Source organism: Pararge aegeria, chromosome 12, assembly GCF_905163445.1.
Source record: "Pararge aegeria chromosome 12, ilParAegt1.1, whole genome shotgun sequence".
In the NCBI taxonomy this organism is placed as follows: domain Eukaryota; kingdom Metazoa; phylum Arthropoda; class Insecta; order Lepidoptera; family Nymphalidae; genus Pararge; species Pararge aegeria.
Window position 1 is genome coordinate 13,180,868 of NC_053191.1, and position 26,521 is coordinate 13,207,388.

At 36.1% G+C, this 26,521-nt stretch overlaps 1 protein-coding gene and 1 non-coding gene across 3 annotated transcripts in view; one reads left to right on the plus strand and one right to left on the minus strand.

The window, feature by feature from the left end:
* Positions 1-26,521, plus strand: part of LOC120628148 (scavenger receptor class B member 1) — a 71,264-nt gene that overhangs the window by 11,874 nt on the left and 32,869 nt on the right. Inside the window, exons 1-2 of one of the 2 annotated variants that reach the window (XM_039896376.1) lie at positions 7,833-7,966; positions 24,771-24,862. In XM_039896376.1, coding sequence (XP_039752310.1) covers positions 7,912-7,966; positions 24,771-24,862 — 147 coding nt within the window. In that variant the 5' untranslated portion in view covers positions 7,833-7,911. Of the gene's footprint in view, positions 1-7,832; positions 7,967-24,770; positions 24,863-26,521 lie in introns of those variants that run through there. The other variant, XM_039896375.1, reaches the window with a different exon arrangement.
* Positions 3,274-3,392, minus strand: LOC120628496. The gene has a single exon (XR_005658967.1). It is a non-coding gene; the product is annotated as a 5S ribosomal RNA (ribosomal RNA).

The window sequence follows — 26,521 nt, forward strand, 5'->3', positions numbered from 1 at the left end:
CCTCAGTTCTAGGCAGAGGTGCGGAGTCATTACGGAATCCCGTAGAATCGCAATCACAAATTAGATAGCTGGGTTTCCACAGAGAAATAGGTGAGAGGGGAGAATCGAACGAGTAAAAGGTACTTGGAATGAGTCCGCTACGTTAAGGTCTCGGCAACTAGTATGAAACAGACTCGTTTGCAGTTTTCTCACCCCAACAACCAGTTTAAAACACCAACTGAACTCGCTCTCTGAGGAAATTGAGGAATTTATCAATTTTCATTTTATTTCCGTTTCGCCCTCTCCGCTCATCTCTCTCCTTCTGCAGTGGAAAACAAAAGACAAAACTCTGTGTTGGTTAAAGGCAAATCTATTTTTTATAAACGGAGTCCGTCCCGCCTAATCATTTCCCGCTCATTAGCCTTTCACGGTAAAAAACCGGCTTTAGGGTTATTCAAGGGGCGGATAAACAGATTCCTTAAATGCCGGTAGCGTATTGGCGGTTCCTCTGGTGCGGCAGATGTTCATGGGTGACAGCGTTCAGGTTCACACTTGCTTCTTTTTCTCCGCTATTCATATAAAATATACATTAATTTATTCTATCTCGTTTCGTTTAGCCAACGTTTGCAATGTTTGCACAAAAATGTGTTTTTTACGACATCACATTACGAATCTTTGAACTTCTTTGCCTTTCTCTGCTATAATAATATGCTAAAATATACGACTGCACATAAATTATAAAAATATAATCCCCTTGAATCATTCTATCTACTGCTGAAAACTGCATTAGAATCCGTTGCGTAGTTTAAAAGATCTAAGCGTACAGACAGCGGGAGTGAATTTGTTTTGTATTATGTAAAGATTATAGTACTGATGTCATACTCACTGATGGCTAGACGAGCGATCAGTGTGTATGACTTTGAGGTCAGTGGTGCCCATCGATCGATATGCGACACTGTTGCCAACCGATGTTCAACAACCTTGAAACTTAGTGAATCTTTCTAAATCAAAATGCCTGGATTCACAGACCGTTTTACATGCAAGCAAAAATTTCAGGGAGCTAGCATGGGCAGGAGACCATTTTCTCCCCGGGGAAAGGATAAAATAATCTTCTTCTACAGTTTTATCAACTCTCAGAGCACTGGCGCACAAGTGGAAATAATATCCTAATAATATATGTGTAGTAGTAACAAACCGGAGTAAACTTCTCCTATTCCATGTTCCAGTGATTTAGCAGGTGGGCACGTTAATTATATCCCTTGTCAGGGATACATTTTTTATCTCCCGCCCGTGCTAGCCCTGCTGCCCGTGCTAGCCCTGCTGAGGGACATTAATAGGCTTACGTTAATAATAATGACTAATGTTTTGGTTTTGCCAACGAAGTCTCACTTTTTTTTATAAATCCTTTCATTTAATCATATATTTTTAAGGCATTTCACACGCATTCACGCTGCTTAGTATTCAAACCCATACCTGTAAACCTTCTTGACAGGCTACTATAGTATTAATCGTAAATCTCTCAATGACAAAAGACGATAAATAAAAAAAAGAACTAAGTGGCGATGACCGTCTAGCGTTAACGTTTAACTAAATCATTGAAGGTCCCATCATGGGATTTAGTTTCTAATTAGAATATACGTGACGTTGCAAACGTGCCTTACGTCGTGAGTAAGTATAAACGGAGGTTAGCCAAGACGTGACGAACATAAAGTTTTAAAGGCATACTTGGGTGCCACCTTGACTTGCTACAAGTTCTAATGTTAAATACCTAACTGTAATTAGTTATTGAAGTAAAACTTCTTTACGCACGCTTGACTTGGGCAGTAAGCTGGTGAATGCGTGACGAGAGCGTTACAAAAGTGTGATCTGGATAGGCGAACAGAAGTTGAGAGGGAGATATAAGTAAGTGAAGTTAGGGCAAGAGAGGGAGACGTGAGAGCACACGTTTTCGTTCTCTCTTTCTTTCATACCCAGTTACGTTTCGTATATCTAAGACACAGTGCAGGACTATTGACTTTTTTAAACCAGGTTACTCGCTAAGTCAAGCATAATTAGAAATATATATACATATATCGATACATAAATATACATGGAGCTCAAGGAGTTTAATTTCAGTCGTATGTTCTAAAAAGCACACTCGTTTTTATATAATTATTTTTTGCTCTATGAACGTTTTAGGAGTCGTGCGATCTGTTTACGTTTTATCTATCTTGACCAAGGGCAAGTGAATTGTGCACAGGAACTACTTGTGCTTATGTTAAAACAAGCAAACACATATGGTGTAACAGCTTTAACCACTCAAATACAAGTCATATGTAAGACCCAAGGCTAAGCTTGGAGAGGAGGCACTGAGCTATTTCGTTATTACAGTATTCATAATAATAAAAACTTTTGTTCTACATTTTTTTCAGGAATAACTGTACAAAGTTGTCACACAAAAATATGCAATGACAACCACAACATTATTAGCTGTGTTTACATTTAAGGTCAAAAAGGGTCGCGGATTACTACAGCAAGAGCAAAAAGTTTATCGTAGACCAAAAATAGTGCGTCTAGTTCCTCCGCGCGGAAGATGTAAAACTTCGTAATGTGGAAATGAAGGGTACAAATTGATTTTTAGTAAAAACATTGTTTCTTTAAGACAAACTTTATTAACATTGCTTACAATTCACAATTGATCGCATCTTTTAATTATCTTTTAATTATTCGAGTGGAGAAATATCCAAATCTATAACATTTACAATGGGATTATGATAACTAAAGAAAGAGTCAAAATGTTTGAGTTCTATCTTTTCAGTATTTCTTCCAAAAACTGCAACAATATTCCCCCATTAGTTCTTTGATCATTCCTTTCATTTATCATTTCCAATCCAAATTTGTTTTTAAGGATGGTTAATTATATTTCAGCTTAAAAGTAACGAGAAATTAATATTATAAATCTCCTGCAAGGATCACAGTCACTCACAATATTCAATTTCTACACCAGTAACGTCTGCCAGAGCTTGTGAACATGCAGTTGTTAGTGGCAATAAAGATTTTGTAATGAATACTTAAATATCCCTCATGGCTGCATTTGGTGAAATATAAATGGCAATCAGAATCAAAATTACGAGTACATTAAAATAGAAGAAAAATTTAATAATGCAAAATCCATCAGTGCATAGTGTTAGATTTTTAAATATTCACCAAAAAATACGCACCAAGTTCGTTATTAACTTTATTCAAAACAAGATAAAAACGCAATAAAAATTGACTTCCTTATTTATTTAAGATTATATTCGAAACAAAGCAAAAAGCCAACATCACGCGGTGTTCCCAGGCGGTCACCCATCCAAGTACTGACCGCGCCCGATGTTGCTTAACTTCGGTGATCGGACGAGAACCGGTGTATTCAACATGGTATGGACGTTGGCGACAGTAGAAGTGAATTATAAAATCAGAATATGACAATCTGTCAGGTGATATAAATACCCACAATGGGAGCGTTAAACGTTTATCGCAACCTTATTGAAAGTCGCATTAGAAGTTTCACTTCAATAAATAAACAAACGTGCCTGCGCACATACCTACAATTACACGTAATGTTAATTCGATTTCAAGTGATTACCATTAGTCAGGGTATATCATTGTTTGAATTGAGTCTTATTGTAGCCGAGTCAGGATCTGAAAGGGACCATGGGAATTGAGGGCAATTAGCTAATTTTATGAGAATGTAGTGCGTTTATTGGTCAAAATCAAATCTTTTAATAACTCAGCTGTTACTGTCTGAGATTCATTGAAGTCGTGGTTGATTTTATTATTTTTAAAGTTTGTTTTATTCACTTCACGTTAAAAATCTAAATATAATAATATATAATAACAATAAATAATAATAATAATAATATGCTGTAGTTAAAAATTACGTATACATTGTAGTGCTCAATCCCAACGACTCGCAACAATATCAAACTTATGTAGTGTTCATATAACACCCAATTAAACACTTTGGTATGTATAAATACAGGTTCTTTTAAAATTTAGTTTCTTATGTGTACAAGCACTTAAGTAACCATGCTCTCAGGGTTCGACTACTCACATAAGTCGATGCTCCCGTTTATTTACATATTTTTTATTTCTGTTTGAACATTGAACTTACCAGGACAATAAGAAACAAAGGAGTCTAAAGCCGACATCGGACTTAAAATGAACAGTACCAGGAAATTATGTGTAACTTTTATTAAGTAAGTCAAGTAGCCTAAACGCCTTCTAAATTTATAGGACACATAATCTGACTGGTTTACCGGATAAACCAGTAAACGGCGTGTAAGTCAAATTATGTGCACCATTAAGCATTTATTTCCACTATCATTTTCGACGGCCTTAGAATAATTGAAACAATGAATTTCCTTGAACTATGAATTATGGTGATGAAATGGATTTTATTGAATCATTAGACGCTAATGGGCTCTCAATGCCGAAGGTTTAACCGGAAAGCGATACAAGGATAACGGGTTCGATTTCCTAGGGGGGGTAAGTTGACTAAAATAAAAATAAACAAAAAGGTGATATTAACGTTTTCCTCAGCGGAGAATATTTTGGTGTTTTATTGACATGTATATAATATTTAACGTGTGTTATAATGTACTAGTGGCCGCCTAATAGCATATAGCACATAGCAATAGTAGCCCGGAGTTAGAAATGCGGTGATTCATCCCCGTGCCTCGGAGAGCACGTTACAGCTGTCGTTCCTTCGCCTGATCTCATCTGTAGTGTCGGAGCTGTCGTCAGATCGAACTATGAGAGTGAGAAAATAGAATGGACCTGTGTTCGGCATTTATTTTCTTTCAGGAAAAACTTCTAGATGAGCTAGAGATACAGTTAGGTAGATATCTTACTAGCTAATTAAGAATCTTTAATTTGACTGCAAGTTAGCCCTCGCCTGCAATCTCATTGTCGGTAAGTCCTGATGCAGTCTAAAATAGTGGTGGGCCATTCTGTCAGGGGTCATATTAAACCAGTAGGTACTTCGCTGGTAGGGCGGTAACTAGACACGGAGCTTAATTAGATTATGGCGAATAGCCATGAAAAGCAATTTCTGGTAACTGTACATAGTCTATCAAAACCTAGCATGCCTACCTAGTTATGTTAGACCAAAGAAAATTAAATTGATGCAATTAAAATTGGAAGTACGTAATTATACTTACCTAGATATGAAAAATTCCAATAATTCATTGTAGTCTTGTTGAACTTACAACGCAAGCACGTCACGGCGTCCTTTATTATTACAATTGATTTATATTGGACTTTACTGCAATTACGCAAAGTGCACTCTTGTTTGCATTGGGCGGCCCCTCATAATGTTTTATTGCTAGAGATAACAAATGCATAAAGGGTATGGTACATACACATCCATAGACTAATGTTAGGAATTATCTAGATATCATCACTTCAACCGATTGGTGTCCGCTGCTGGAAATGGGTCTTTTTAGGGAGTTCCAAAACTCGCGGTCCAGGCTTCCAGCGACTCGCATGTTGGCGTCTCGTTGGGGGCCGAACAGCGCTTCGTTTTTCGGTGCGGGGTCGCCATGCCACCAACCCTAACGCAGTGGCTCGCCCAATGCCACTTTAGCTTCGCTATCCTATGGGCTCCTAAATTGTTGTTAATGGCGGTATAAAAAAACAGGGGGTTCTTATGAAATTATGTGAAGCGAACTTTCTCAATCTGTAAATAGTGTAATGAGGTCGGCGCCTCATTAGATATGAAACTTGTATGGTCTATAGATATAGTATTTCTAAAAAGCAACCGTCAGGTTGGCCTTTAGTTCTCTTCTTACAGACCTAGACGATCCCTTCGCTTATTCGAGCCCTAGGGTTCAAACTCTTCCTGGCAGAGCCCCCTTCCGAGGCTCGCCAACAAGCCCGCGTTACGCTGTTAAAGTCATCAGGGTTACACACAATCCGAAAAAAAAGTAGTTTTTACTCCACCATGTCTACCTAGTAGGTAGTCATGGTGTATTGCAAAGAGTACTCTAATTTCTAACCTAGATATGACAAGGAATGCAAATTGCTACGACTGCATTAAAATAATTATTTTAATATTGACTCTATTTTGCAATAAAGTAAAGTTTATTTTTGTTTACACTCGACTTACTTCTATGGAGCCCCGTTACTAAACAAAATTAGGGTTACCATATTGTCAAGATAAAAGATGTAGTCACTATAACCATTTTTAACCCCGGACGCTAAAACGAGTTTTATTAGTTTGATGTTTATAAGTCTGTGTGTCTGTGTAGATATGTGTCTGTGTGTGGCATCGAATTGCCCCAACGGATGAACCGATTTTGATTTTGTTTTTTTTTGTTTGAAAGGTGAAATAGTCGGGAATGTTTTGAGCTATGTTTGCTGAAAATCGGTCCAAGATGGGCGCCACCACGAAATGACATTTTTTTTTAATTCCATCATTATCGGTATCAAATGAAAGAGCTTGACTAGACTAGATTAGACTAGACTAGTAAAATACGATACACGATGCAAATTCCATATCCAATGTGGCTGCTACCACAAATTGACGAAAAAAAATTTTTTAAGAACTCTGCAATATGGGTATCAAATGAAAGGGTTTTAGTAGAATACACTATGTTAAAATTTAGGGGTTTTTTTTAATTATAAATTTATATATTATTCCTATCTATTCTATTGTATAACTTCTTAAGACTAAGTAATACATCAAATTAAAAACTTTTGTGGCAAAAATGTTTAGTAACATTACCTTTAGAAAATATAACGGGTTTATATACCTACCAGTTATCATCTTCATGATTATATTTCTATTCAGCCTCGATTTACATTTGACTTCATTTGCATTAACCCGTCTTTTTTATAATATTCTTTATTTCTTTATGATATATACTTCTTTGCATAATAAAAAATTCTCGTTTTTCATAGGTACACGTATATAAAAAGTGGGTATAATAAAACGATAAAAAGAGCTTCTTAATATAATATCGAATTGGTGCAAGGATTTTAAAGTATGAAAACGTTAGAATCTAGCATAGAATGTAATACCTGCACAAACAAACAAACACACACTTCACGAGTTATACTCAAATTTTAGAGATCTTCCATACTTGACTCCTTCCTAACGTCGTCAAAACGTCATAAAACATAGTGTTTTTTACGCTTTATGAAAGTGACTCTTAGTTTAAATAAGATAAAGTTCCATGACAATTGCGACGTTATGCCTCGTATATTTTGAAGCCCCTAAAGAAGGTCTATAGTCCGGAACCTGCAAGAGAGGGTAGGATGGCTAGTTCACAACTTCTTTATACCTACTATCTCGATACAAATAACATTATATATACATATATGTACTTAAGAAACTAAGTATTAATCGATGTTTTGGGGACTTTCGTGAAACGTACGTTAATTTCGTCGCTCTTATATAGCGGTGAAGCTTTTAATATTTATTTCCTACAGCGTTTAAATTTTCTTAGAATAAGTAAGTATACGCTTTAAGTACGCATAACTTTGTTTGTACGCTGCGAATAACCCGTTTAGTGCAATTTCACCACTCATAATTCATGACCCATAGAAATGAATATAGCCCTACTATTGTACAATTCAAAGTTTTTTATTATTTTCCTTTAAAAATACATTCTAGTTTGAATTGGAATATTCTTTTGTTAGATAAGAATTATAAACGGTAAGAACATCTTTAAACGGATAACAATCTTCGCGCATCGCTTACAAATTTCACCGTTAGTCACGTCCATTCAGAATTCGGACGTCTGGAAACCCTAAACATTTCACGAAAAAAAAACATTGTCAAGTAAAACGTACTTGCATCACGGTAACTGGTCAGTCACTCTCGCGCCGGCGCCGTAAAATGGCGTTCTAAATGCTCTTATTTCGACCGTTACCGTTGCAAACATTCTAATTTCGTTCATTTCAAAAATGGCGTTCATGTTTTCGCGCATTTTCGAATACCTAAAGGATAACAGAGGAATAAGTGAGTGATGTGGTTATTTAAAATTGCAAGTAGGATGCGTGGTTCCTAATTTGTAATTCAGCCTTCAGTTGTTTTAAATTGTAATAGAAACTTTGTTTTTGTTAGTTACTCAACAGTGAAATATTGGTTGGTAAGATTCAACTTGAAAGTGAGTCGGCCAGTCAGACGTTATTACGTCTAAAGTCAAAACAGCCTCGGATTGTAAGACTTGCGATAATCGCAAATGACGTTACTAGGTGAATTGGTACTCTGGTAGTATAATGCCATTGGTGGATCTATAACAATCAATCAAAAAGTATTGCGTTTGCGTCACTATATTTTTACTACAGTGGACTTAAATTTATATAACAACTTAACACTATCGCTTGAAGCAGTATTATTTTAAATTGAAAAACCATGAATTCCTTAAAATAACGATTCAAATTCAGCAACAAGAGCGTCAACAAAATGAAAATAATACTACTTGCTTTAAGCGATAGCAGAAACAGTTGTCTAGAATGAAGATCATATTGTTTATATCATAAAACTTATCTCTCACGGTAATTGAATATGAAAAAATATATGTAACGAGTTGTCGGTGTTGGGTCCGATATTTGATCGCAGATGTAATTTATGTTTTTTACGCTCGTGCAACTAGAATTACAGAGAGCCTACAGCAGAACTAGAATAACAAGTTCATGACATAGATCTAAGTACATCCATAACCCACTTAAAATCATAACTTTATGAGCACTTTTCAAGCAATATGAAGCAGTGATAGTTCACTGATTAGGACTTCGAATTCACTTTCGGGGGGCCGAGTTCGAATCCCATCACGCACCATGTACGTTTTAAGCAATTAAAATATCACTTGCTTGAATGGTGAAGGAAAACATCGTGAGGAAACCTGCATGCCTCAGAGTTCTCCATAGTGTTCTCAAAGAGGTATGGACTTCACCAATCCGCTCTGGGCAAGCGTGGTGGACTACGACCTTAACTTCTTCTCATTGTAGGAACCTGTGCCCTGAAATGGGTGGGTAATGCGTTGGTACTTGGTATGACGAAGCATTTTTTAAACGTCAAGTTTTCTGTTAGTAATGACTCTACCGCCGGCGGTTCGGAAGGCAGAATTTACTGAGAACACACCGGCACGGAACTCAGCAACTGCTCTTTTCCAACATCAATATTTTACAATAATTTTACGGACGAGATGTAAAAAAATCAATTGCTGAACCACCTCCATCTATGTCCATCTATGAAATTGAAATCTAAATACATCACCGTAAATGCATTGCGACTTAGTTATATGCAAATATCTTCTCTAATCTACTTTTACTCGCCTAGGCACTTTTACACTTTCTACATGAATATGCTTTGACTCTTGCGTTTTCTTGGCAAAATATTTCCTTTTGCGCCTTTTGCGCTTATAAAGCATGATATTTTATTGTTATGACGACGTCGCCGTGAGTTATGTACGGTAAAACGTCATAAATTCAACACGAGTTATGTGACCTCAGTCAGCTTGATGGGCGACTTAGAGCGCTCACTTAATGCTCAATTCACTATGTATCCAGTGTGTCCATATTGAATTCACCTAAATCCTCCGCTATTCCGCAAATTCGTTGTCGAAGATTAAAAAACTGATCGGATTGGCCATAGTTAAGAAGAAAGGTCTCAACTCTCTACCCACTCAACGTCATTTTTGAGTTATAGACATTTGATTCAATATAGCCTTCTTCTGGGTGAACCTTAGACTCAGTACCAATACCAATGAGGACCCTAGGAATCAATTTGCCAAAAGCTGCTCTTTCGTGCACGTGTGCGAGAGCAAAAATTTTACGTGTTAAGTTAACTTTTCACTTATGCAAAAACTAATCTGTCTAAAAAATAATGTTACTCATACAAATTAATCATATATTTTACTTACTTACTACCAACGTTTAAAGCAGAATCATTTTAAAAGGATAGAATTCTTGTTTTAGAAATATCATCGAATATAATCGTTAAAGTCAAAGTCAAAGTCAAAGTCAAATTATTTCTTCATTCAAATAGGCACATAGATAGCACTTTAATGCGTACATTACATGTAAAATATGACATATAAGTGAGTTGATGGCGATAGCTAAATTCGCCAACTTAAAACTAAAGCTACGAGGGTTCTAAGCGCGCCCTGGTTAGAGCAATAATTTACAACCAAGCATTACAAATGCTTGGGTCGTTGTCGTAGTCCTTAATACTATAATAGGACTTTTCTATAAACTTACGTTTAATACAATATTTAAGTTATTTTAGGAATATCGAAGTTTGCCATACTATGCATGTTAAGCCACAGGATCCTATAATTTAAATCAGTATAAACATATTAAATAAATTATTTGAATCGTAAAACATTTAATCACATCGTATGATTTTAAAACATACCCTACTTAGGTCAATATTTTCGTCGCAGAAGTTTATTACTCCTTCACTTAGGTACAGGTCTTCAGAACAAAGCGAAGTAGGATTTTCTTTCTATATAATATTTGAATGGGCTTTCAATAGGAATTAAAAAAAAGTTTTCATAGTCGCCTATAATCGCACATAAACCACTATATCATCAAAATCTTAACCAAGCCTTCATGCAAAATATTTAGAACGTTACTCGTTTCCTTATAATAACAAAGCACGCAAATAATATACCTTAGTAACAATTACAAATAACTTAATGATCATGGCCGAATAACATAGTATGACCACTAAAAGCCTTTCTAAATAAAAATTTACATATGTAATTAAGTTTAATGCCGTCTGCATTGTGTTGGCTAACATCGCAGCCTTCAAAATGTTGAAATTCATGGAAACGGACGCAATCGGCGTTTGGAAAACGTGATTTTACGCGAAAAGTAAATGTTTACATTGAATATTTATAAATATGCGGTCTGATTGTTATCCGCAATGATACGAATTGCTAGAATGACATTCTTACAGCCCATCTACCTACCAACCAACATAACTATGAAGTCCAACGGTACATTCAACACGGTTCAATCTGATTGGTAATAAACAAATAGAGTAATAGTATTTTGGCGAGAAACAACTTGCTGGTTTTCAATAAAAACTTTGTAATTCCCTGTACTAACAAGAAAACTTTACTGAGTCCAAATAAAATGTAATTCACTTAGCCATATATTCGGAAGTGTCGCTCAAAACAAAAAGCTGGATATGTATAGCTTTTCATCTTAGTGACCGCTCTGGTCAGAGAGATATATATGAGTTCCAAATATTTACTGTAATAATCTTCATCGGTAGGACTATGAATTCTGAAATATCTACTATTGATTTGATAATATGACATAATAAGAGTTTTATTTCGACTTGCCTGCGGAAATCGGAGATTGACTCAAGAATCAAAGGTTAAGTTTTTGTGCCACCTAATTTCATATTAGCTTAAATCTGTATTTTATAAGGAGGATAAAACGTCTCATTTTGTTTTTTTCACAAATTAGACAACTCCATAAAAAAATGACAGATTTACTTTACTCCAAAGTTACGTTTGTAATCTTGATAAGTTACACTAGGGGCACTGGTACTAGCTTATTTCATATTTATATTACAATCTAAAGGCATGCTCTAAATAACCCAGTTTTAATTCCGAAACTATAATATCACCGTTTTTATATCAATTAAGAAACGTTTGTTTGTCTGGTCGTTCGAAATCGCCGTTAGTTTAATAGGCTTACGCCTTTCTAAATTCTTTGCAGTTGAGTTAATTTACTTGATACTGTCTAATGTGGGAATTCCTCTTAAATTAATTGCCGTCAATATTTACAAGAATCGCTTGATTCCAATGTTTTTTTTCTCGTCATCACGTCACGTTGTCTTAACTTACACATGGGCGTCCACTGCTGGACATAGGTTTATTTTAGTGATTTTACTCATAACGGTTTTTTAAAAACGTTTTGTAAACGTCCAGTGGCTCATTAATTGTTTAACGCAGGGTTACCAACCTGTACTTCAAAAAATTAAGAAAAATATTTAATGCGAATATTATTGGCTTTAAGTGGGAGATCCGGGGTTCCGTCTCCAGCAGAGCAATTCAGGAATTTATAATTTCTGAATTTTCTCTGGTCGGGGTGGCTTCGGTCGTAGCTACTACCGACCACCCTACCGACAAAGACGTGATGCTTAGCGATTTTGCGTTCCGGTGCAATGAATATATATGTATATATATGAGAATTTGACTACAGGTAGACTACTCAATTTAAAATAGATACTTACGTAGGTACTAGGGCGGTGTAACCTAGTTACAACTGAATTTTATATGTTTATTCATTCGGATTTCTCTGTTAATCGGATAGAGTCTATTATCTATGTAACTATGTAATATACTTATACTAGTATATGTAGTTATACTATTTTAATCATTTGAATAAAATGTATTGCAGGCCGTAACAATTAAAACAATTACAAAATAACTTAAGTAAGATTGCACAAAACGCTTTCACTCGATGTGCTAAAATTAGCTTTAACAAATTATACGTACTTACGTAATTATGTGGATTAATTATAAAAAATAATTCAAACGTGTTTAAGTAAATTAAACGATTATCATAACATAATGAGATTTTTTTCATTTAAATCCACATAAAACGTTCATAAAGTTCATGACATTTACGTGACTCTTTAAATAGATCCTTTTTGACTAGATATCAAATATATTTACTATATGCATTTTGAAATTTTACATTTAAAATGCACAATTTATACATACATATTTATAAATATTTTGATATTTTTACGTTCACTCAGGGAAAAATGGAAGAAATCAAATTTAATATGTACATTTTAATTTTTAAGTTTTTATTTCAAAATGCATATATGTCAGTGCTTATAAAACTGGTACAAAGCCATGTAAGAAAATATAGGTAGTTTAAGCGGATGTAGCTTAGTGGTTAGAGTTGCGGTCCCCCTTTTGGGAGTGCCTAGTTCGAACCCCAGCAAGCAGCTTGGATTTGCCTACGAGTATTTAAGCATTTAAAATATAACTTGGTTTAGCGGTGACGGAAATACATCTTGAGGTGACCTGCATGCCTCAGAGTTGACAATAACGTTCTCAAAGGCGTGTGAATTCTACCAATCCGCACTTGGCCATCTTAGTAGACTACTCTCCTCTCTAATTCAGAGGGGAGGCCCGTAACCTGTAGTGGTCTAGTACTGGATTGAAGATTATGATATTATGTAGTTTGAAATATTTTCCTCATTTTAGAATATTTTGCTTAACTCTATAGTGACCGGGTAGGTTGCTTGGTAGACATCGCATTTAAGCGATAAAGCCGCTTATTGTACCTTTTCCTTCTATATTTCATTTGTTTTTTTTATTGCTTTGTCTTTGGTGTACAATAAAGTGTATTTGATTTGATTGTATTGGACCGACATTCAAGTCGTGAAATTAACTTTCCCGAACAACTGCCTCGTTGTTCTAATGGTGAGCATGTTCGACTGCAGATCACGAGTTCCTGGTTTCGATCCCCGGGTCGGGCCAATGAATTGCAATTGTAGTAGGGGTTTCTATCTATAAATTCTTAGTAAAGACAAGACCGGAATTATAAGTGTTGAATTTGGGTCCGTGACTCGGATACTACTTTAAGTCCTGCGCCTGATCTCATTCTGGTCGAGTAGCTGCCGTGAGAGAATATAGACAATACCTGCGTTTGCGCACACACTTTTGCACTAAGTATAATATCTCCCGCGTAGTTTGAAAAAATCTCTGGAGGTTGACCACCGTGGCCGAAATCTGTCAGGGAAAACTGTACAATTAACTTTTTAATTTTTACTCGACGGTGAACCGATAATGCAATAAGAAGTTACGGGGATGAGTAGATAGCTCATCCCCGTAATTTCTTATTGCATTATCGGTGCCGCTGGCAGCATTACATTATACTCCATCGAATGAATAATAGCCTCGGACCTGACGAAAAAACTTTACGTAACCGTCATATTGCAGGTTAAAAGCACGAGTTTTTATTCGTCTTAACTGAATCTGAAAAACTAAAATAGCAGAACAGTATCTCCACGAAAAACGTCTTAATTTTAAAATACAATTATGAACTGATTCAGTGCATACTTATAGTTACTTAAATAATTTCTTTTTCGGCCTTAGGTCATGCATTAGAATATATGCCTCTGACTGGCGGGCAGACGAACAAAATTCAAATAAACACAAATGCCTAAGCTCTGAAACGAACATATTGCTTGCAGTTGCAAAACATATTGCTTAAAGACAAGGTAAGGTAAGGCACTAGTTAGGTGGCCTAAAAAATTAAACAAAATATCAAGAAAACTGATCGTAGGACAGAAACTATCGGTTTTTTTAATTAATGCTCAAGAGCATTAAACCTAAAGCGTCTTGACGCAGTCTTACCAATCTAATCCGTTTGGAATATGGCAAATTTAATAAACCCATACAGTCCTGATCGGTTTCCACGCCGCATATACTGGGACCAGTGGCGTGCACTTCATACATGCACAAAAGCACTGCATACCCTAAAAATTGATATATAACTCGGATAGGATGAGGATTTTTTCCCATTTGATGCAGTCTTCCTGCTGTACGCATACCCTGGTAAATAAATCAGTGCACGCCACTGACTGGGACTCTTAATCGTTATTATTATATCGCTTGGCAGTTGTACTAGCCACAAAACCAGAGCAGAGAAAATTGAGAAATTATAAATTCAATTTGCAGTGCAGTGAACCCACGATTTCCCACTTATACTACAGCGCTCATCGCGACTCGACGCCTTGGAGATCGTCAGGTCGGCATAAAACAACAAGATTAAACCAATTTCAATAGGACGTGTTGGGGGTCATTTTAATATGAAATAAAAGCTATGAATGATCAGGTTATGTTATATAACACATTACGTATTGGAACAATATGACGGCCGACTGGCGCAGTGGGCAGCGAACCTGCTTTCTGAGCCGTGGCCGTGGGTTCGATTCCCACAACTGGAAAATGTTTGTGTGATGAACATGAATGTTTTTCAGTGTCTGGGTGTTTATCTGTATATTATAAGTAATTATGTGTATTATATTTATAGAAATATTCATCAGTCATCTTAGTACCCATAACACAAGCTACGCTTACTTTGGGGCTATGTGGCGATGTGTGTAATGTCGTAGTATATTTAAAAAAAAAAAAAAAAAAAAAAAAAAAAAAATATCTGGGCGCGCGGCTGCGTAACCAAGTACGTTACCATCAACCAGTTGGCCGTGTCAAGGGAACATGTGAGAAATTGTTAACGAGACCGGAACATCAACTGATATGATTTACACCTGTTTGTATGTCACGCAAACATCAAGACTATGCACAATCCTTTCTTGCATCCCAAATGAAGATTTCTATTAGAAGCGCTTTAGGGCTTAAGTAAATAGTGATAAATAAAGGACTAACCATTTTGTTTATTTAGCAACATTGAGGTCTGACATTACGCGCTATAGGTACCTAATCGAAAATAGCTCCATGCTACATATTTTTATTCATTTGCACATTGCTGGACTCTTTCGGGCACAGATTAGCCAAATCTTGGGAAAACACTATACTTAAATATAATTTTTAGGTAGAGCATAATAATTGTTAGAAAATCCCACGCGTAAAAAATCGAGGTCTAGAAACTAGTAAGAGAAAATGTCAATCTTGCCTGTCAAAATACGAGTGGGTACCTACGTCATCTGGTGAAAATATATGTATAAAAACAACATACAAGAAAAAAATATAAATTTAAGTAAAAGTTTTATCGACGCTTATTAGGTGCCTGTGATAGGCCTCCATGAAGAAAGAATTTTAATGTTTGAATTTAAGTACGCAAATACCATACATTATTTACTTTAAAGTAAGTGACACTGTTTTTTGTATATCTGTTTGTTGAGCACTTATTGGAGATACTTAACATTGAGCGCTTTGACTCCATGGAATGTTTACTAGTTTTTCGTCTCTGAACTGTGACGATACCCGCAAGGGGCTCAAAGAACATGCTTAAAGAAATTCATTTCAAATAAATAATGAGCTCAGTCTAGAACCTACTGATTCATGATGCACTTATCTAAGTGTTCACCAGAAATAAACTTGGCCAAATGTTATTTTGAATATAATTTTCTATTGTACGTTGTGGTGACGGCAGATCAGATAACAGTTGTCACTAGTGGCGTGCATTTCATATATGCAAAAATGCATTGCCTATTCTAAACATTTTATGTGACCCGAATACGAAGAGGATTTTACCACTTGATGCCACTTTCCAGCTTATCGTGGTTCATGAGATACAGCTAGTGGCGTGCATTTCATAAAAGCACAAGTGCACTGCCTACCCTTAAAATTTTATACACCTCGAATAGGAAGAGGATTTTTCCATTTGACAACATTTTCCAGCTTATGCCTGCCCTGGTCAATAATCTTATGCATGCCACTGATTGTCACCACCCATCCTCTGGCCGTGGGTGTCGTATGAAGCGACTAAGGAATATAACGGAGAACTGGCAACTGCGTAGGTTGTGCGACTGCTACCATTTACTGCGATGACCAACCCGTCTGTCGTGCGTGGTGATTATGGGCAGACCCCCCATTGGGAGAGGCCTTTAGTCCAGCAGTTGACTGGTAGAGGACGATACTAACATATTAAATCATTGGGTATAGGCTATTGATGATGATGTTTCTATTGGATACTAGCTGTTGCCCGCGACTTCGTCTGCGTTTGATTTTGTTTTTTGATGTGGCATTAAATTTAGTTGTAGATCTAAAAAAAATTAAAGTATTCAGTATCGCTAAGCTTTAAATGAGGGGTTTGTTGCTGTCCGCTGAGGAGTTCTATCGGTTATAATTTGTCGGAGTGATGGTGTAAAATCGTCAAACACTTATCCCCTCTCCCAAAGGAACCGTGCTTAATGTCGGGATAAAAAGTATCCTATAATGCTTCTAACACTTCCAAGAATATGTGTACAAAGTTTCATGAGGATTGGATATTTATTTTTTGCGTGAAAGCGTAACAAACAAACTTACATTGACATTTATAATATTAGTAGGGATTATATTGATGTGTTTGATAAAGAACGTGACTGAAAGTTTAATGAAAGTCTTTTAACGTTTTATCGCTTGAAACGTTACCGGGCCAAACCTTGCAACGATGGTCATTTTTTTAAACAAAATTTTAGGGTTATTGTTTCGCTTTGTTCTACAGGGATTTATCAGATAAATATTTAGATTGGGACCCGCATGGGGTGTGTATCCCATGTGGATCCCAATCACACAGAGGACTTTTTTTTCAACTATAAATACCTAAGGTATTAGCCATTATAAACCACTAGCCTTCCCGAATATTTTTTTTTTATGAATGTTATATTTTAATACTTATTATCCTATTCCGGTCTAAGAGGAATCTAAAAAATCAAATATCATAAAAATTGGTCCAGCCGTTCTTGAGTTATAAATTGTGTAACTAATACAACTTTATTTTATATATATATATATATATATATAGGTTATGGTTGCAAATAGGCACCGAGGACAAAACTCTGTGGATTTTTTAGTGATTTCATGCTTGACTACCAATTTTTTTATATTGGTATGCTTTGTTTGATAAATTAATAAAAAGTAAAAAGAAAACATAAAATACACTGGGTTACGACATAAATAAAGCAGAAATTCTGCGTAGATTACTGCATCCGCATACATATAAAGGTGCTTAAAAAATTTTAGTGTCAGACAGTACTTAGTAAATATTTAATATTTCCTGTTTGAGTAAAAACGTAAAATATGATTACCCAAATAAAGGTTTTTAAAATTTTCATCCTCCAGTGAACCGTTGTTGAGGGAATTCAACATTTACCTGTGGCTTGTTTTCCTGATTCGGGCACCACCCATAACCGCGTGGAAGTTGGGACATCTTAATTTTGGCGCGTATCAAGTCGCGAGCAAACGCCAGTAACTAATAAAAACATGTATATGCAAATTAAAATATGAACATGGTTGATTACTTCACGTTAATCACGTCTGAACTTGGTTTTTTCCTCTTAGCTATTAATTCAAATACCTATTTACCTAAAATGTTTATAAAAACCAAGTGGCTTGCAGAACATTTCTCAAAAAATTAAAACTCATTTGCTAATTATTTTTTATGCTAATTTCTAATGAAATATAATATATGCTTATGTATCACTATGCAATTATTGCACTGTTACTCTGAATAAAATGCCATAAACGAAGATATATATTATTAATAAATTTCTATCATTTATTCTTTTTAATTTTTTTTTAAATTCTTAACAATGCTTAAAAAAATAAAAAACACTATTAAAAATTTATAAAAAAACATCCACCCTCCGCTTGCGGGGCTTTTGAATGCCTAAGCAACCGGCGGTCAGGGCTCCAGAGTGAGGAACCTCCTCACAATACGCGCCGTTTCAAGGACTACTGCCTTCTGTATCCGACCCTTGATCCAACAACCAAGCGAAAGTTTCTTAAGATGTAAGTCGAAGCTTTTCGTGAGAAGACCATTGACTGAAACGACGATCGGAACAATAACGGTCGACTCAACATTCCACATGGCGGTAATCTCGTTAGCAAGGTCCAAGTATTTAGATACTTTTTCCTTTTAATAATAATATTATTATTGTTAGTATTATAACTACGATTTTACTAATCTTTTAAATAATCATTTATTTCCAAGAATGTTTGTACAATATCAAGATGTTAGTTAAGAATACAGTCAGTTAAGAGGGCATAACATTATATTAAACTAGCTATCCCCGCGAATTTCATTTCGCCTTAGTATATTTTACCTCTCAATGTCTTTATAAAGTACAATACATAAAACTCATCTTACTCCGGAATCTCTCTATAGGTCACATCAACAGTTTTACGATTAGGTATAGACAACTTGACGTGCGCTGTCAATTGTGTTTTGTTACTAATGAACGGCTAGATAATTGTTTTGATTTTAAATTTAAAAAAAAAAATTGTATTTTTATACTTATTCTCCTATTCCGGATTAACAGGAATCAAAGAAATCAAAAATAATGAAAATCGGTCCATCCGTTCTCAAGTTATAAATGGTGTAACTAACACGACTTTGTTTTATAGATGTAGAATATAGATATATATATAAGGACTGTCGAACGGGATAAACAGTATCCTATGTCCGTCTCCTGGCTCTAAGCTACCCACCTACCAATTTTCAGCCATATCTGTACAGCCGTTCTTGAGTTATAAGTAGTGTAACTAACACGACTTTCTTTTATATATATAAGATTAATAGTGTGTAAATTTGGTTCATGGATAGAGATTCATTTTAAATTGGCAAAATAACCTTAATTAAATTTCAAATTTGATTAAAATAAACAGTACAAACACATAAGTTGGTGATTTATGGCTGGGGAATGTGGTGCAGAATTCTGACTGCAAACCCTACAGAACAAGATCATGCGCAAATACCACGGACGGCCCGCGGCACGTACGCTATTTAAAAACCCACAGAGAACTCGATCTTTCTATCATCGAGCCCAAAGACTAAAACCCCAGTAAGCTTCGCTGCACTTACTCCACTATGTATTGGATCAAAAGGAAAATCGTTTTCCGATAGTTTAAACACTAAATTGATCTAAGGTGGCCAATTTTCGATTGATAAAGAAGTTTGGTCGAGAAGTGCCCCAGAATAATAAGTTAAAACCTTTGGTAAACTATTGTGTAAGTTTTAAAGTGAAAACAGTTAGTAAGCGACGTGAACACGATGCCAAATGTCCGAGAATCGAATTAAAATGCCGAATTATCTTATATTACGAACATCTATTATCAAACCGCGAGGCACCGTAAGTATCTGCATCCCTACGTGGTCGATATACCGCGGACGCGTAAGAAGCGCTTCGCATCTTCGTTTCTGATCCGCACCGCTAGGATCTGAAATGCTCTTCCAGCTTCCATTTTCCCCAGTTCTTACAACATGAGTACCTTCAAATCAAGAGTGAATAGGCATCTTCTAGGCAAGCGCGCTCCACATTAGGCTGAATCATCGCTTACCATCAGGTGTGATTGCAGTCAAGCGCTCGTCTATACACATGAAAAAAAAACAAATAAACATTATTAGTAATATACTAAATTTTGAAACTTTTAAGTATACAAACAAAACTACACCGAACTGGACCCTTTTTCTGTTAGTTTTTGTACTGTAATTGATGTAGGCAGTGTTATTATGCCCGTGTGAACTCCAAACTACTGCTTGCACAGCTGTGGTGGAAAGGCGACCGTGTGCTCATAAACTCCCAATGAACATTGAACGCTCAGAAACGTAAAGCAGTGTTCTACAAAAATAACGCTTTACATAACACGTTTCCTCTTTGCGCAAGCGCGCGCGTCACCGATTTGACATAATCACACTGAATTACCACTCTTTTTAACTGACTTCGAAAATGAGGACTTTCTGAATTCGGCAATTTCTGGACAACACGAACTTATGTTTCGTGTGTCACATAAAGAATGTTTCATTGAAGTTTACTGCAATTTTTTTTTGGGTGCTTTAAATAATTCCTTATTAGAGTTGATGCTTGTACCTAAGCCTTATCCCTATACTTCCCTACTAATATCAGAGCTGTGAATGATCTATCCAATAGGAACTGTGCATTTATACGGGATAAGAAGCTTATTTTACTCTCCGGTCAATGAACTATATAATCTCTTTTCAAACTTTAAAGACCTGTATGACAAAATGACACTCTAACTGACTCTCTTTGAAATTAATAATAATAGTAGTACCTATGATGAATACTGTTGGTTCATTACGAGACGGGTCACCAACAACACTTTTCCGTACCGTATATGCAATGAATTTTTGTGACGTCATCTATATGTCTTCGAATATTGAATGCGCTGATCGCATGAACATGTTGATGCTGCTTGAAAGAGGCCTATGTCCAGTAGTGGACGCACATTGGCTGATGATGACGATGTAATGATGGCATTCATAATCATCATCCCATTACAGATCCACTGTAATGCACAGATCTCCTCCCAGAAAGAGAAAGAAAAAGATTTTAGTTCACTGCGCTGGCAAAGTGCGGATTTGTAAATATCAAACGCCTCTGAGAACATTATGGTGAATTCTCAGGCATGCAGCTTTTCTCGCGATGTTTTCCTTTACCGTTGAAGCAAGTGGTAATTGCTTAAAACGCACATTACTCCGAAACAAGTCAAGTGCGTGCGGGCCGGGGATCGAACTCGGTTCCCTCGTAAGCCGAGGCCTTAGCTATCTCCACTTATATATCACCATTATCCGTAGCTAAGAATGTTATGTGCGAAATTCTATTTGCGGAGTCTTTGCGCTCGAAACAATACTTTTACCTCTGACATTTTGCATAGAAATGTCAAAAATAAACGGTGTCTAGTACTTTGTGGCTATTGTGTTGTCTTGAGATTGTATGAACAATAGAAATACAGTTTCATTTTCTAAGATATTATAATAATCGCGGATAGTCTTGTAAGAATTATTGAAAGAAGGCAAATGTTGTAAATGCATTCATTGGGGACTGTCTTTTTATTATAGAAATGACTATGAGAGTGGCGCCGTTCAGAAATCAGTGGTAAATAAATGATTTTAACAGAAAACACCTAAGTAGCAACTTGACAACAAAATACTTCAAGGTAGGGTAAGTATTATGCACTCGCAGTAGCTCTTTAAAATTAATGAATTTTCCATTTAAAATAAATAAATCAAAATTATCCTGATCATTTTGATTCCTGAACGAAAGCGGGTTTCGTTTGACTACATCAATACCCTATAACACTGCGGGACTAAACTGTGCTCACCCAGAAGAGTTTGCTCATAATCACTACGCTGGACAGAGGAGTTGGTTATCCCAGTAGATGCTAGTACCAGCATAGAGGACTATATGAGGATTATATTCCTTAAGTCGCCTCGTACGATACTCGGAAAGAGTAGGTGATGACAACTGCATTCTGATCTGCAGTCACCCTACGGCAATATGTATATATAAATATCAAGATACAGATACGGAGCATTCGGCTCTGCTTTCATCTCTCACAAGATAGAAAAATTAATGTTAAAAAGTAAAATGTAAATTGTTGGATGTTTAAAACTTACCTTCGAGGCGAATTTTTAGTTCTTAGGTCACCGTAAAGTACCTTAATTTTATTATTATATCAGGGCATACAAAAGACTTAAACGCGGGCGAAGCTGAGGACATAGCTTGTTTAATAATATCATTTTTAAAATTCAAATAAAAATATTATTTGTATAAGAATGTGGTCTGCCTGTTGGACGTAGGTACCATTGGCTTATAATAAGGACAATAACCTGAGGTAACAGCTATATTAACGTCACCAAATTATAAGTCAATTTACTGATTAGTCATGAACATGATGTTGAACGTGTTATGTTTGGAAAACATGAGTCTTGTACATTCGACATGACGTTACCTAGTACCCATATACTTAGTCTATATATTTGTATGAGCTAATTGAAGCGGTGATAGCCCAGTGGTTAGGACAACGGCTTTACGTTCCGGGGGCCGAGTTCGTATACCATCACGCACAATTTACTTTTCTAAGGTATGTGCGTTTTAAGTAATTAGAATGTCACTTAATTGAAGAAAAACATCGTGAGGAATCCTGCATGCCTGAGAGTTCTCCATAATGTTCTCAAAGGTGTATAAAGTCCACCAACCGGTACTGGGCCAGTGTATCCAATAGGATACATTTTTTTTCATGCCATACCATATAAAGCTGTACGGCTCACTTGATATACTTTTACTGCTATTTATTCTTGCTTTTACTGGGCAAAAGCCTCCTCTCTTATAGGAGAGAGGGTTTTAGAAAAAACACCCACGACGCTGCTCCAATGCGGTTTGGTGGGTTTAAACGATTATTTGCCATATTACTGAAAATTATTTAGAATTTAGAATTTAAACGTACTGCTTAACTTTAACTAGTGATCTGCATTAGGTTTAATACCACTACTAACTTTACTATACTAAGCAAGCCTCTGTAAGCCTCCTAGCAACGGCAGTTCAATAAACATGTTTTCTTAATGTTTTCTAACCGGCCTTTGGCTTGTAACTTGGAATTTATGACACATACCTACCTGCCTACCTACTTAAAAGTGTATTTTAATTGTCACAATTTTATGTAACGCTGTGACGACCCACTTGGCGCAGCGTTGAGAGCTGTGCTGTGGTTTTTAGTGGTAGGTCCCGGGTTTGATCTCCAGCAGGCGAAATCGGGAATTTATAATTTCCGAATTTTCTCTGTTCTGGTCTAGTAGAAGGTCGTGGCTAGTTAGCAACCTACCGACAAAGCGATTTGGCGATCCCGTACGATGTTACGTAGAAACGGATTAGGGTATCGGTTTAATATAACTACCATACTTGAAGTAGAATAAAAATCAATATCTATATATAACGCACGAAGTTTTGCGACCTTCTAAACCTAGCCTAATTCTTCTGTTTTATTAGCGTCTCGCAATGTTGCCGCAAGCAAACAAGCCGGTTTTAGAAAATAATCTAAAGAGGCATTCTCGATTACGTTTCGATGTTAAATACCTGCATGTGTATGTGTGTGAATGTCTTTGTGTGATAGTTTAATGACCTTGTATTTTGTATCGCTTATCAACGTCATGAGCCATTGATTACAAAAGTAAATGAATGGATGTTCCTATGAAACATTTCAGATATTGTGAATAATTGAATGAATCTAAGAACCAAACCATCAGCCCTTTTTACGTCCCACTGCTGGGCACAAGGCTCTTTATAGGAAGAGTAAACAGTATAAACCCACCGCTCAACTCCAATGCAGGTTCGTGGGCTTGAACGATTATAATGCTATATTAGTGATAGTCTACTGGACGACAGGCAGACGTGCTTTCCGAGGCACTGGGCAAGTAATTTCAACGAAAGATCTGATAAAGAGAAATTTCCTCATCATCATAATTACGTTAAGCAATTGACGTATAAAACTGGACATAGTTCATTTGTAGGGAGTTAGAAAATCGATGGCCCTAAGCCGCTTGTTTCCAGTGGCTCCCAGCAACTCGTTTGATGTCGTATGCCCACCTCGTTCAGGGTCGACCAGCGCTGCGTTTACGGTTGCGGGGACGCCAGTCCCACCACACTAATGGCTATCGGTTCTTCGAGCTATATTTCAGCTCTTCGCCACTTCAACTTCGAGACTCGTTAAGCTGTGACGATACCTCGAGTTCTGCTACGGATCTGATTTGATTCTTGACATGAACATAAAAACTAAACTTTGAAGTTGGATAAGGCTTAATATGATGATACGAGTTTCATCATCATCAGATTGTAACCGTGTTTTGATTGACCTATTTGATTAAAGTAGCTGTTAGTAAGTAGGCATCCGCTAAGAAAGGATTTTGAAAATACGAATTAAGAAGGTTAAATGGGGGATGAAAGTATGTATGAAATTCTTCATTTATCAATTTATTTTTCAAGTTACACCCATGAAATTTTGATTTAGGTTTTCGATTAAAAATATAGAAATACGTGTTTCACAAATTTTAAAAATTCCAACATCTTAGGCATCAAATAGGGGATGAAAATTTATATGAAGGTTTCTAATTTTTTAAGTAATTTACGTTTATATTTTTCTATTTTTTTACTATTTTTAAACCTTTGTAGTTAAAATTTACCAAATCAAAAATTGAACTTAACGGTCAAAAGCTAGTCGACTATGAAGTATATCTGAGCTAATTGAACCTAACTTTCTTATTTGCATTATTATTTTGTTAGTATAGATTCCCGTTACAATAACAGTTTCTTTCTTATCTTCCAGGGTTTGTGCTGGCCTCTGCAGTTGTTCTACTGCTTCTGGGTGTCACATGCGCTATATTCTTCGGTTCGTGGATTCGCATGTACATAGACAATGTAAGTATACATAACACAATACAACTATAATTCTTAACGTCGAACGTTGAAATCCCGACCATCCAACTATTGATGTACAAGCATCCTACAAACCTTGTAGAAAGGGATATGAGTTATATTTTAACAAAGGAAATGTTTAGTGGAAAAAATCATCAATCAAATCAACCGTTTATGTCAGAATTTTTTTTATCGTAATATGAAAGGGGACAGTTAAATAATCGCTGAAACATTTTGTATTACGTGAACGTATAAAGAAACGAAAATAAGTGATCGACAAGAAAATCCAGAAACAGTTGGATAGATTTAATTTTCTAAACACATTAAGATTTCCTAGATTCTAATCGAATTCAATCTCGTAACTTAACAGTGAGAACTCCCTTTCCAGAACAAAAGCAAATTCGTATCACAAACTGCAAGATCGCTCAACAAGTCAAATATCATTGCTATTGATAACACACTCATATCATCGTCATCACCATATCAACGTATTTTGTTCAAAATACGACGGTGTTGTTCTGCTTGGGCCCAGCGTCTCCCTGCGACTCGCCTGATGCCATCCGTCCACCTCGTCGGGGTCCACCAAAGCTGCGTTTACCGGTGCGAAGTGGCCATTCCAGCACCTTGGGCCCCGGCGGCACAGCGGGCGATGGAGAGGACAATCCTCTCCATCGCCCGCTGTGTGACTCAGAGCCTTCTTATGAGACCCATAGTCAGTGACTGACATCATATAACCGAATATAATTAGAATTTCCGTCAAATGCTTTAAAAATACGAAATATTCCACGTGTTTCATACTCTATCAAAACCGACAACGGAAACAAAAAAAACTTCGATTAAATTTTACTGGTACCTACTTACCTACATATATTGGTATAAAAAATTTTGCGTGATTTTTATAAAACCACTTTGTGACCTCGACTAAACTTCTTGCATAGCATGCAATTTTAGTAAATTATAAATGTATTCGTATTATTAAGTTATGGATAGTTATTTAACCAATGAGCAGTGGCGTGCACTTCATTTAAGCACAATTGCACTGCATACCCTAAAAACTTCATACAACTTTTTAGAAGGAGAATTTTTCATTTTTATACAATCTTCCTGCTTTATCCCTACCCTGGTCAAAACCACTTTACACGCAACTGCCATTGAGGCTTAGATTAGTCCTAAAGTAGGCTTATCCTCCTATGTTAATATAAGTTGTATAAAGGACACACCATTGCGGGTCTGTTCTATATTTCTACCTAAATCTCTCTATCTCTATCTCAAATGTAGTGAGGTAATTACCCGAAAAAGTACATGAATTTCTATCCCTCTTATTTGCTAACTATTCCTTATACTCTCCTCCAGACATGAAAACATAATTTGAGAAATTAATCATTTACCTATAACCTTTAAAATGGTTGTACGTGTTGCGTTAATTTATTTTGCGGGTAATTTCAACCAAGGCTACACACCAAATGATGGATCGCAGCCATTCAGTGAGACAAGTGGTTTTGTAACCCCGTAATATTTCAAATATCTAGATACATACCGTCGGCAAAAAACTTAACGAATTCTAAAGAAACTTGTTTGTACTTACTTTAATCAATTACATTAATTCCTTAACGAGGAACCTGATAAATAAAATTTGCACAACTACCTGAACATTCTGATAAA